The sequence below is a fragment of the Amaranthus tricolor genome, chromosome 3, assembly GCF_026212465.1.
Source record: "Amaranthus tricolor cultivar Red isolate AtriRed21 chromosome 3, ASM2621246v1, whole genome shotgun sequence".
Taxonomy (NCBI): domain Eukaryota; kingdom Viridiplantae; phylum Streptophyta; class Magnoliopsida; order Caryophyllales; family Amaranthaceae; genus Amaranthus; species Amaranthus tricolor.
In genome coordinates this window covers 32287580-32301384 of record NC_080049.1, presented here as the reverse complement: position 1 = coordinate 32301384, position 13805 = coordinate 32287580, and the positions used below count along the sequence as shown (strand labels likewise).

Below are 13805 nucleotides of genomic sequence, written 5' to 3'. Positions count from 1 at the left end.
ATAAGTAGGCATTAAAAATAATATAAATAGTTATTTAAAATATTGTAAGTAAGTATTAAGGATATGTTAAGTAGGCATTAGGAATAATGTAAGTAGACATTAAATTTTAATAGGCTGGACTTGAGAGATCTCTCAAAAAGACGATCTCTCAAAGGATCCTCAGACCAGCTGACATACAAATAACAATCACCAGAAACTGCAGCAGCAACAAAGAGCAACCTAATCATCATCATCATACCCAGTGTACCCCATTTATAGGAAAAACTATGATCAAAATATAAAAAAGAAAAGAAGACGACAACTCATACTCATAAGGAGAGTGTGGTCAAAGGGCAGCCATACTCCTTCCACAAAAAACTACCTATATATACATTCATTAAAAATCAATAAATAAATATGGGCTATTAAATTTGTTAGACCTTATGAGGAGGGTAGAAAGCATTATAGTAGAGGGTAAGAGGAGTCAAGAAAGACGCAGGAGAACTTCGGATGAGCAAATAAAAGTTGACTTGCATGAGTTAAACCTCTCTGAGGGCCTGATAGGGATAGGGGTAGTTGGAGGCGCCATGCCATATTCATGTTTTAGACTACTGATGTCTTCTTAGATTACCTTTTGGTGTTCTTGCCCTCCTGCTTCTCTCGTTTCTTTATAATTAGTTTTTTGTTTTCTTTATTTTGTAGTTGGTTTTACTCATTTATTTTATTTATAGGCTTTTAATTTATCTTTTCTATATAATTACGTCTCTTTATTTTTCTCGAGTCTGGGGACTCTTTTGGCCGCGCTCTTCTTTATAGGTATGTGTCCTTCACTCCGTAGACCCTCTCCATAGTTTTTCTATGAGCGGAGTACACTGGATAGGATGACGATGATGAAGAATTGGAATAACGTTAATCTTGAACAATTTTACAACTAATACTGTACACCTTAAATTCTAATTGATCCATAATGTATTTATAAAATATTATTTTACATTAATATTGTTTGAATCGATTAATCGTATTGTCATAACATTAATTTTTTTAATTATGCATAATTCAATGGAAAAATTACCCTGAATAATACGAACTTTCACTGATTTTCCTACAATAATACGAACTTTCAATTAACCATGAATAATACGAACTTTAATACATATTTCCCGCTACCATACCTGACCGGTTCTTTACCTGGAGAAACGGTAAATTCCCCATTTCTTCATTATGCTAGCGGGAAATATGTATCAAAGTTCGTATTTTATTCATAGTTAATTGAAAGTTCGTATTATTGTAGGAAAATCAGTGAAAGTTCGTATTATTCAAGGTAATTTTTCTTACTTAGTTTTATCAGCCAAAAATTTTTTTTTAAGGAATGAGTAAGTTTACTGGTAACAGGTAAAATGGTATGCCAGCGGGAAATATGTATCAAAGTTCGTATTATTCATGGTTAATTGAAAGTTCGTATTATTGTAGGAAAATCAGTGAAAATTCGTATTATTCAGGATAATTTTTCCTAATTCAATGTAAAGCTAATCAAAATAACACATTGATGAATTACATAAATAGTAAAATGTAATACGTATAACTGTAATAAACATTCAGAATACACAATCAATCTACATTAATAACATTATCCAAGTTAATTATATGCTGATAATCTTGTTGATAGTAATTAACATCCATGATTAAACTAAGATATTACAAACGTAATTGAAACGGTTCATATAACACCGCAAAAACATTAATTAACAACTTATTACTTTATTATACTATTATGATTTATGGTTATATATATTGTTTCAACAAACACCACAAGGGATCACCACTTGGGTCTGCAACACTGCTCCAGGAGACAGCAGCAACAAAAAACAGACAAACTGTATACACAATCTCCGTTAGAATTTAGGAATCAAGTCAGAATTTTGAACTAAAATTTAAATAGCCAATACATAATTTTTTTTTTCGAGTAAGACTTTAAACTGCTGCCTGATTAAATCATTATTAAATCATCACTTCTAATTTGTAATTAATTTTTAATTTATAAGTTAAAAAAATGGTTAAGTGAGATTTTATTTGATTTATCTCATTATAAAGATTATTAATATTAAATTTTTATAATCTTTTATTATATATAATTAGAGATATTGAGTACTCCCTCTTATTCACCTTAAGAGTCCCATTTGACTTTTCACGGATTTCAAGGAGAGTCAAAAGTGAGACTCTACGAGTAGGATAGATAGTGGTATTATGAGTTTTTAATATAAGGGAAGAAAATTAGTATGGATAATGGAGGGTATAATTGAAAATAGGATAAAGCTACTAAAGGTATAAAAGTAAAAAATTCATACCAAAAATAAAAATAGGACAATTAAGGTAACTTGATCGAAAAAAGCAAACGTTGCAAGTATATTAAAAGTCTTCGATTTTGATATGAATTAAAATCAAAATAAAAATTTCCTAACTATAAATTAAAGAGCAGAGAATAGATCACATACCAAGCGCTGAGGAAGGAAGAACAGCCATCATAGGGCTGGTCATAAGGTGGGTGATAGGGGCGATGAGTTGGGCCACTGTGATGAACATGGGTTACTTGAGGTGGGTAGTTATCAGCAAAGTATCGTTGATACTCAGGCCGGGGAGCAGGCCCAAGGCCATATCCCTGTGCAAATCCTGGGCGAGGTGGTGGTGGCGGGACAGGTGCAGGATATCCACCTGCTCAATCGATCATTAACAACAATATTAAGGCGAATACAACAATCAATAACAGAGTCAAAATAAAGTATAATTAAATTAGAAATAAGAAAGCAGGAAATGAAAAAAACCTGGAGGTGGAGGAGGGTAATCAGTGTAGGAATCATGGGCAACATGAGAAACTGTGGAATAACTCATAGTTTTGGTTGTGAATTTAGCAAACTTGCGATGTACGGATAGTTAAGGAGACCATGTCAGTTGTTATTCTATTTTCATGTATTATTCAAGTCAAATATCTAACGTGTTTTTGAGTTAGGTGTAAATTTAACAGAATAATAGAAGTAAAGTAATAAAGTTTTGGAATAATACAAATACTAAAGTAAAATAAATTTTTATATGAGACATTCACATGTTTTATTGAAGTATAATAAATTTAATTAAAAATTTATTTAAAATTTTAATATATTAAATTTGAGATTTATTATAATAACTAAAAATATTTACTATATTTATATTAAAAAATAATTTGAAATTCATCTACGTTGTTATCTTTGGATAATAACCATTTGAATTGTTATAATTAGGTGACTCACTTTAAATACCCATTTTAACCATTGGCATTAAATACTCAATTTTAGACTTATGTCTTATGGTCGTCAATTGTAAAGCCGTGAATAACGTTGTTTACGTCGTTGTCATTTGCCGGGGGAGGAGTTAATGGTACACTTCCGATTTCCCAAAAATAAAGATTATAATTTGTGTCGGTTAAAATATTTTGTTGTTCTATGCATCATTTTAAATCCCCTCATTAAAAAATTTCTTTTTTATTTTTAATTTGATTTACATTTTTCTATAATGTTTATTTATATATTTAATTTATTTTTTTTCATCTCATCCCTTCAACTATCACTTTATTTTTGTCATATTTTTTTTTGGACTTTCCATCAAATGTTATAGGACAAATATACTGGAATATATTTAACCGTTATAAAAATGTTAATGTATGATTTTTGGTGATACTTCTAGCATCTCCTTAAGAAAGACTTAAAATTTGTAGTAGAATAAGAAGACAAAATATAAATAAATACAATATTATGATGGATACAATTAGAAATCAAGAGTTTAGGAACAAACTAAGGATAGCCTGAAAAAATGCGCGAAAATATATAGAGGTGGTTTGGACATATGTAGAGAAAAACTCTCGCCGCCCCAGTGATAAGGGTAGAAAGCATTATAGTAGAGGGTAAGAAGAGTTGAGGAAGACCCAAGAGAACTTGGGATGAGCAAATAAAAATTAACTTACATGAGTTATACCTCTCTGAGGGCCTGATTAAGGATAGGGGTAGTTGGAGGCACCATATTCATGTTTTAGACAACTGATGTCCTCTTAGTTTACCTTTTGGTGTTTTTGTCATCTTTTCTCGTTTCTTATTATTAGTTTTTTGTTTTATTTATTATTTTTTTTGGTAGTTGGTTCTACCTATTTATTTTATTTATATGCATTTAATTAAATCTTTCCCACGTAGCTACGTCTTCTTATGTTTCTCGAGCCGGGGGACTCATTTGGCCGCGCTCTCCTTTATGGGTATGAGTTGCCGCCGTCCTTCCCTCCCCAGACTTTGTCTATAGTTTTTCTATGAGCGGAAAACACTGAGTAGGATGATGATGACAATGGACTTTAGTGCTTACCATGAAAATACCATCCTAACATGTCATGGCGATCTGATTTTACTTTTCACAAATATTTGTATATTGCGGTCTTAAAATGAGACATATCTTATATTTAGATGAAATAGCTTAATAATGGAAATTTTTAGCTTATATACTTATTATTTTAACATTATTTCATCGTAAGATGATCTCACACGAACTTTTTAATTTTTTTAAAAATTGATGCACTAAAGTCTACAAAACTTTTTCTTTAAAAATTATCAAAATGGGCTTAAAACTCCAACCCATGTAGATGAATATATTAAAAAAAGAGAAGTCTGGAAGCATTTCAAAATCACACGGATTCAACACTTGGTGTTGCAATCTATTTGTATTAGTCATCAATAACCGACCTGTCAACATCTCTTTTCTTCTATACCATTCCAATAGCCGGTCAAGTTTCTAGACCACCCTGGAATTTTTTATAAACTCCTCATTAAATATACGCGATGCTAATGATAAACAAACATTAATATTTAATTTAAGGGTTGAATAAAGGATCATATTCACTCAAACTCTATAAAATAATAATTGTCGAAAACGTATTTTTGTAAGATTGTATGTTTATATTACTAAACTAAGGAATTACACAAAAGTAAGACCGTGTGCGTAACATCTGTACTTAATTAGGAATAATACCTCAATTTGGATTTGGTTTGCTCTTGCTTAGCACAAAGGATTTGCCTTTGGGTAATACTATAAATTCAATCATCCTAAACCAACTGTCCAATCTATACTCAATACATTCATTTTCTTGTTTGTTGAGCAAAGTCAGTGAATTTATTCATTTGTTTTGTGTTCTGTTTAGCAATTAATATAATATCCATCAGAATCAATGGCTGGAACCCCACCAGAAGACTTGTCTGGATCACCACCACAATCGCAACCGCAGGAAGAAGTTGTGAAAAATAATGAGGTGACAAAGAAGTGGGGAACCCATGTGATGGGTCCGCCATCGAACCCAACTGCTCATCCGGACAACCAGGAAGCGGCTTTCTGGAAGGCTGATGAGCATCAGAGACATTATTTTCATGATCAACCTTACTTGGTTTACTCTCCCATGGATAGGGCTCCTACTAGTAACCCTCTTGAGCCTGTTATTCATGCTTTCAACTCCTGGACCCAGAAAGCTGAGACTATTGCCCGTAACATTTGGCATAACTGTAAGTGATCTTCCATTTTCCTACATATTTATGAGTATTCTGTGTTTTTACCGGTTATGTGCCTTAATTTGATCGGTAAAAGATTTTGTAGAAAATTATAATGCGGAAATAAAAATTAGTTCGGGTTTTGATACTTGGTTTGTATTAAATAATGATGAGAGGTACTACCTCTATTTATATAAGAGATTAGAACTAAATTAAGGAAATAAAATATTACGGAATATTAAATTTAAGGAAACTAGATCACAATAATACAAAATATAAAATATAATATTCTATTTTCTTACAGATTTATAGCTATTTGATGTAAGATTATAATGGACTAGATCACTTATTTTATCATGTGCTTGCATTTCTTATTTACGTGAGGTTGAATATAATGTTTCCTAGTGAAGGATGGAGGTGTTCAAACAGACTTGACGTTTCGATATTTTTTGACCTATTCGACTCTATTTCAAAATGAATTATAAATTATATAAAAAATAAACATGTACACTAGACCCCATTTTGCACCGACTCGAAATACATGAATCGAAACCAACCAATATTCCGAATGAACATCTCTAACAAAGGTCAATTAAAAGCAACCTCTACGATATCACCAATAAGGGTTGGGTGAATCGAAACCAACCAATATTCCGAATGAACATCTCTAACAAAGGTCAAATAAAAGCAACCTCTACGATATCACCAATAAGGGTTGGGTTGGATTTATCCTATTTCACTTAGTGGAAGCATAGTGTAAAAATGCAAAACTGCCACTGAAAAGATGTGGTTATCATTCATTACACCTAAATATTAGTCGTATCATAACACAGCCTTTGATACGGTCAAAAAAATGCGCTTTTTTGCATGTCTCCAATGCGAGAAATATTGGTTTGTTTGCTTTAAAAACCTTCGTAATGAGGCCGATGTGATAGGATGCGGTCTTATTTTTTATGCTATGGGTGGAAGTCTCATATTGTAATGTTATTCGTGGATAAGTTAGCAAGATGTTTATTCAAGTAAACTAATTTATATTAAAACTGGATAATGTAGTGAAAACAGGACCATCAGTATCAGAAGCAGCGTGGGGAAAGATCAATCTAACAGCAAAGGCACTGTCAGAAGGTGGATTTGAATCTCTGTTCAGGCAGATATTCCAGACTGAAGCAGAGGAGAAGTTAAAAAAGACCTTTGCTTGTTACCTATCCACTTCCACAGGACCAGTTGCCGGAACCATGTACTTATCAAATCTCAGGGTTGCCTTCTGCAGTGATCGCCCACTTTCCTTCATTGCTCCTTCTGGTCAGGAAGCCTGGAGTTACTACAAGGTATATACTTATATCCCCTAATTTTTAAGAGTATATAGCATATTTAATAGTTTGAACTATAAGCATAAATTAACTAATATTGCAACGGTTTAAGTCTATAACATACCATCAATCTAAGCTTATTGTCGAGCCCCAATAACAAATGACTTTTATCGACTTTATAAGGCTATTAATTTTTGAGTTGGTCAAACAGCAAAAATTAGCGGATAACTTTTAACAAATATCTTCGTAAAAACTAGTAAATCAATCAATATTTTAGCTGATGTAAATAATCAATAGCTCCATTTAACAATTGGCCAAGCAGATCCATAGTATTGATAAGATATCCTGAGTTTTTAAGTTTATGGTTTGATGAAGATCAAGACAAGGACATACATGAACTAAGATCGAATTGATAAATTTGTCATTGAATTTTAGTCGATAAGATCCGCACAAGAAGAAAGTCTACTGTATACAAGTCCGATGAGATTTCATCCTAAAATCAATTGGCAATAAGTAGATTATCAAGCCTATATGTTGGTCAATATCTTCTAAATTCTTCGATTTAAGATTACGGATCATGAGCATCATTTATTGAGTGTATTTAGTAAACATTAATAATGTGGAATTGATCATGTGACAGGTTATGATTCCCCTGACACAAATAAGCGGTATAAGCCCAGTGACAATGGGAGCAAATTCGAATGAAAGGTACATACAAATAACAACAGTGGATAACCATGAATTTTGGTTCATGGGATTTGTCAATTTCGACAAGGCAACACACCATCTCCTTCAGACACTTTCTGCTTTCAGGGCCGCTGATTATGGCCCCCATGCCCAACCTGCTCTATCCTATTAGTCACCATCTACATACTACTTATTTAACTACTTCTTCATCATAGTGTAATAATGATGTAGGTTTGCTTTATTGTAAATAAATGACTTTTGGGCTGTTTCACCATGTTTTTGCGTATTAACCTTTTTATGTATGTTATTGTATGTGAATTATTTTGTTTTTTTTTTTTCCTATTTATATGGCTCTTGATCAGTTGATATCTCATTTATTGTTGACATTTTATTGTCTGGCTGATCGATCTTGTATTCCAGTCAGTGTACAATAATTTGATTCAATTCTCATACGCATTGTTAAAGAGTGAAACTATGTGAAATACAAGCTATCATTTAGATAATCTCAAAGTAAGAAGTTTCAATCAGATTTTCTTTTTAAATTATATTAATTAGACTTGCAGCTAGTCTCTTGAGCGACGAATCTCAAGTCCATTCCACTAAAAGATTAAAGTCTACTTGCCATATTCTTAATGTCTACTTACACTATCTTTGATGCTACTTACGTATTCTTAATGTCTAATTTCAATATCTTAAATGTCTACTTATATCATTCTTAATGCATACTTATAATATTTAAAAAATATATAATGAATTAATCCAATTAGAAATGGTCTCTTAAAAATACCGTCTCTCATAAGAATTTGTATTAGATTTGTTAATTCATATAAAATTCGTCTTACTTTGAGACCATAAAAAGAGTATTATTACTTGGTAGAGGGACCCTTGGGTCATTGTGGAATGGAATTTTTGTGATTGGAATCGGCAGATGCCTTTGACTGGCCCATAACCGTAAAAGCCAACTATACAATGAAATGTAGCCCATTATAAAAAGTGCGAGAGTTGTAGCTAAACACAAATTATCACGCATGGGTATTACAAGTTTAGTTTGGAAAGTTTTTTCGAACATCAATAATCTCATAATTTGTCCATCCCCAAAACATTAATTTACATACAATAAATTTTGTACAAGATCATCTTAGTATGAGACTAATTTATATAATTAGTATGCTATTTTAATTAATTATTTTAAAATAATAAGTAATCACTTTAAAAGTTATCACTCATTCTAAGATCATAAGTGATCACTAATTATAAGTGATCACTTTAAGATTATTATTTTTTCATAAACATTTAAAACATTAATTATTCTTATAAATTTCCATAAACCCTTTGTGGTTCAATTTGTGGTGCAAAAAACAAGTCAATAAATTTTTGAAACGTTAATAATTAATATTAATTTTTAATAATAATTTGCCGTGTAAAAAACATGTCAATAAAATTTTGAAACATTGTTAATTCTTATGATTATTCATTAACCTTTACCACAAACCTATAATTCAACAGCAAGTCTTGTGAGAGACCGTTTCACCGTAAGATGAGTCCATACAAGCAGTTTATTAATAAAAAAAATTTAAAAACTGAATTCACACTTATAAAAAAGGAGGTTTTTTAAAGAGTTTGAGTTGTCCAATTAAGGTCGTCCACAGTGAGATGACCTCAATAAAAAATTAGTGCTAAATATATTAATGACTTTATATTTACACCATTTTAATTTTCAGTATGCTTAATAAATTTTACTTTAATTTTTATTTTGTTCATAACTCACATTTTAAGCATGTATTTACATTTTCAAATTAAGTAGAAATACACATTTTTTATTTTTTTTTCTTTTTCCTTGATTAGCACATTAAGTGTACTTTGAGAAAGCATTAGGGACCAAAAGAGTATGTATAAGATAATTGGAGAAGACTTTGATCATCTGATAGCCCATACTTTGTTTTGCACATTGGGAAAATAATATACGAGTGCTATAAATATATGAAGAATTGAGGTTTGCATCATTTCATAAGTGATTAAGAAAGTAGATTTAAACTGCCTTGAACAAGGCAAGGAGGTTGAAGCAAGGTGTCTAAAATGAGGTGCAACTAATCAAGAGATCAAAAAAAGGCCACTGACCAAGAGCTTGTTCGAGTACATCACTCGCTCTTTCGAGTAGCTTGGTGCATGGGCAAATACAAAATTTTTTGTGGGCTTTTCTTGAGGAGGAAGGATTCTACGTCTTTTAGTGTTGTTTATAATATGTTGTAGGCTTATATAAAAGGGCTTAGAACAACATTAGAAGGATAATGAGGAAGCCTAGTACATAGAAGCAATTAGGGTTAATATCTAAAGAGCTTCTTTTTCCTTGTATTAGTGTTTTGAGGGTGATCTTGTTAAAGGTGTGATCTTTACCTTCAGAGTTTGTTCTCAAGTTTATGAGGTTTACCTCGTTAAATTGTTTTTTGTCTCCATTGATTTGTGCTATACTCTTTTTTCACCAAAACTATTCTAAATGCTTACATTTCAAAAGTATAATTATTTATTTCCTTTGTTCTGAAATACTTGCTGCATTAAACTTATTGACATTATTCATCATTCAAACTTATTTTATACGTTGTGACTAACGTGTAAGAAAAAATAAAATTTAATGAAATTTTGTTTGAATTCTCTAATTGCAAAGTTTCAAAATATTAACTTTTATAATTATTAAATTTACGTAGTTAAATATATAACTGATTGAAATAACAAATTAAATTACATAAAATTAAAGTCAAATGAAACAAGTTAATGAAATTGTGGAAATATTTACCTTTAATACAATAATTGAAATAACTGAATAAAATAAAATTTTAATTGTTAGAGTCGTGTAATTGATTTGAACAACGTAACGATTTTGATAATATTGCAGTGCTTTTGAGTCTGATTGGACATGTAATTGGTAAAGTTTAATCAATCCCATCATGTTTAAAATTTAAAATTATCTTCTACTTGCCCACATCTAGATCTTTCTGTAACTGCTACTCTCTTAAGAAATCATTTCTTTGAAAAATATATCTCAAGTTTAACCTATTAAAATCCAAATGCTTACTTATCGTATTCTTAATGACTACTTATATTATCCTTAATGCTTACTTACCATATAGATCTTTCACTTATCGTATTCTTAATGACTACTTATATTATCCTTAATGCTTACTTACCATATCTTTAATGCTTACTTTAATATCTTAAATATCTACTTATATCATTCTTAATGCCTAGTAATAAGGTTAAATAAATTAGATTCTAAAAACGGATAGATATCAAATTATCAAATATATTTTAAAAATCTATTCAATAAGGTTGTAAAAATCCAAATTACTAAGGAAAAAATAGGGGCACAGTTAAAACTAAGAATCTTTCATAGAAGAGAACAATTGAAGATCTCTTCTTTTGATTGTAAGAAATTAAACAAAATGGCAAAAGATTTTTAAGTTAACGAGAAAGGAGAGTATTTTGAGGAGGAAAAAACAAAAAATAGGGATGGTTTTTTCATTTAAATTAAAAAAAAGGAGTATAAGGAAACAGAAGAAAACGATGCTGGAGAAAAGGGTAAAAAGGAACAAAGGAAAAGAGTTCAGAATGGAGGACAAAAAGAGGCCCACAATAAAAAGCAGATTCTCTTTTCTGGGGTTTCAGACTCAGATCAGAAACCCACTGATATATTTTAGATACTCTTTTCACTTCGTCTCTTACTCTCCACTCCCCAGCTACTCCATCCTCTTCATCAACGAATTGACCCCCTTTTATATTGCACAAACAATTCAAAAAAAAAAAAAAACCATCAAAATTATACTTAACAAAAATGAAATAAACGTATAGAATAAAAGGAAGTAGTAAAAATATTTTGTGACAGACGGTCTTTCTAAAAGACGCATTGAATATATAGATTAAATAAGTCAATTAATATAAATTGAAGAAAAAATAATAATGTGATCAGCTTCTTGTTTTGAAGTCGTCTAATTGAAAGATGGTATTTTGCAAAAATAGTTGAAAAATATCTGCATAAAGTAATTTGTAGCAAAGAAAAAATAACGAAAAAAGTGCAACAATTTGTTAGCGACAAAAGAAGTACTACCCTCCTTAACTTCTTTTGGCACAAATTGAGGGTTAGTTAATCAGACCATCAAATGCTAGGTTAAATTATTCGGTTGAAACAAGTCATTGTTTAGTAAGTTGTTTGAACAAGTTGCTCCTAACAGTGGAAAGCAACGGGTTTAATATCAGCTAGCCAAACTAGTTAATCAAATCAGCTGGTAAAATCCATTATTCCAATCAATTATCAACTACGCCCTCCGTCCTATTTAATTCACAGCATTTTTCATTTTGGTTTGTCCCACTTAATTTGCCACTTCTTTTTAATTTCATCCATACATTTTAACTCTTTTATTTTTATCTACACAATTCATTCTATCTCTTTATTTATTACAATTATCCACCTTTTTCTTAAAAAACAACAATTTTATCTTTTGATTCAAAGTATATGGGATAGAGAGAGTACTAGCTATTCGTTGTTTACCAAACACATCTCAATACTTCCTTAGATTGTTATAAATTACAAAAATTTAATACTAATAAAATTTGCCGTTTGTATTTACCAGGATGTCTTAGAAAGTTAAAACTATCTTCATCTACAATAAAAAGAAACTAATATATTGGCTATGTTTCACACATTTTGCCAAAAGCAGTAGAGATGCTAAAGAAAAGTATAACTCCTATTTAGTTGATATGATATGATAATGATGGTGCATAAAGATAAGGATAGTATTAGTAGTACAAGAGTGATGAGCAAGTCACATTCCTATCAAAATTACATAGTAATGTTTTCTTTACACTCTCTTTCTATGACTGTCTGTTTGTATGTGTGTATGTGTTTCTGGTGATGTAAGGTGGTGGTGGTGGTAATAAAACCTGGTTAGATTCCCCTGCTACTTTGTTTTACTGACGAATGACAATGAGAAATGGAACAAAACCAAGCTAAAGGTCCCCTTCTTTTGTTTGATACTTCTACTACTGTTGTGTAATGTGTAAAGTATTGAACCATTTTACTACTCATCTGCTATGTAATGTACCTGTACGTATGGTGTTACCCTCTGTCTGTCATACGAATCTCTTCCCACTTTCTAACTCCAACCAGTGTTTACAGCTCATCTATTCTTCCTTGCCCAGGCCCCATACTTTCTTAATATTCCTTCCTTTTTTTTTAATTTTGCTACCGTTCTATAACATGCTTCATATGAAGTACATTTTTTACGTTTCATTGTACATACTATATTTGACTTTTTATGCAATTTAAAGTATTATTTTATATATTGAACTAATAATATTTAAAAACTATAAAGAATTAATATTAGGAAAGTATGAATTATACAACATTTGACTATATTTTTTCTTACATATTTATTTAATATATAAAATATACTTATATAATAAATAGTGCCAATAACTATAATATAACAAGTATTTCAAAACGGAAAAAGTATTATACAAACAAAAGTTTGCTTAGTAAAGTTACATTTCATGATCTACGAAATTTAGTCAACTTTTGTTTAGACTGTTCTATCAAATTAACTACTATATTTTTATTTTTAGTCCTAACTCATATTTTTTTTAAATTTTCACTCACATATTTAACTTAATTTTTTAATAAAATAATTTTAAAAAATTTTCTCATGTCAAGATGGCAAATTTATTGAGGAGAAATATAATCTATTCTGCTAATATATTAGAATCAATAAATTGGATTATATCAAAGAGAATTGAAGTTTGGATATATGTACGCAGTAGTTTTAGATCATCTGATTCAAAATTGTCAAGGAACCAGCTCAACCAAAAGCTTAAGCTGATGGTTGAGGTCCCAAGATATGTTATATACTCTAACAAAAATGATATTAAAGAGTTAGTTTAAGTATGTTGTCTTAATATTTGTCACCTCAGCTGTTAATATTCACCATATTCAGCGACATTTTGTTACATCTCTTTCACAATACTGCATCGCTTGGGTTGTTTCTAATTATGTATGTCTTGTGATCATGAAAGTGACAAAACATTTTTTAAAAGCATAACTAAATCAAAAACTATAGACTTGACTTTTAGAGTATACTTAAGGCAACTAATATTAGGTAAAGGTTTAATTAATTAATATTCCAATTAAGTAAACGAAAACTAGTCTTATTTCTTGAGTACGATTAAGGCAACTAATATTAGGTAAAGATTAATTACTAATTAAGCATCTTAATTTCAAAAGTTGCTAAAGCGTAAC

The 13805-nt window shown here is 30.5% G+C and overlaps 2 protein-coding genes across 2 annotated transcripts; one reads left to right on the top strand and one right to left on the bottom strand.

The window, feature by feature from the left end:
• Positions 1-1638: 1638 nt before the first annotated feature.
• Positions 1639-2969, bottom strand: LOC130808205 (protein CYSTEINE-RICH TRANSMEMBRANE MODULE 10-like). The gene is made up of 3 exons (XM_057673677.1): positions 2799-2969; positions 2472-2688; positions 1639-1853 (listed from the first exon to the last, which is right to left on the bottom strand). Exons 1-3 carry the CDS (start codon positions 2863-2865, stop codon positions 1796-1798), a joined length of 342 nt encoding a protein of 113 aa, XP_057529660.1. The 5' UTR covers positions 2866-2969; the 3' UTR covers positions 1639-1795.
• A 1877-nt stretch (positions 2970-4846) lies between these two features.
• Positions 4847-8027, top strand: LOC130808885 (GEM-like protein 5). The gene is made up of 3 exons (XM_057674425.1): positions 4847-5540; positions 6579-6853; positions 7476-8027. Exons 1-3 carry the CDS (start codon positions 5213-5215, stop codon positions 7692-7694), a joined length of 822 nt encoding a protein of 273 aa, XP_057530408.1. The 5' UTR covers positions 4847-5212; the 3' UTR covers positions 7695-8027.
• Positions 8028-13805: the final 5778 nt, after the last annotated feature.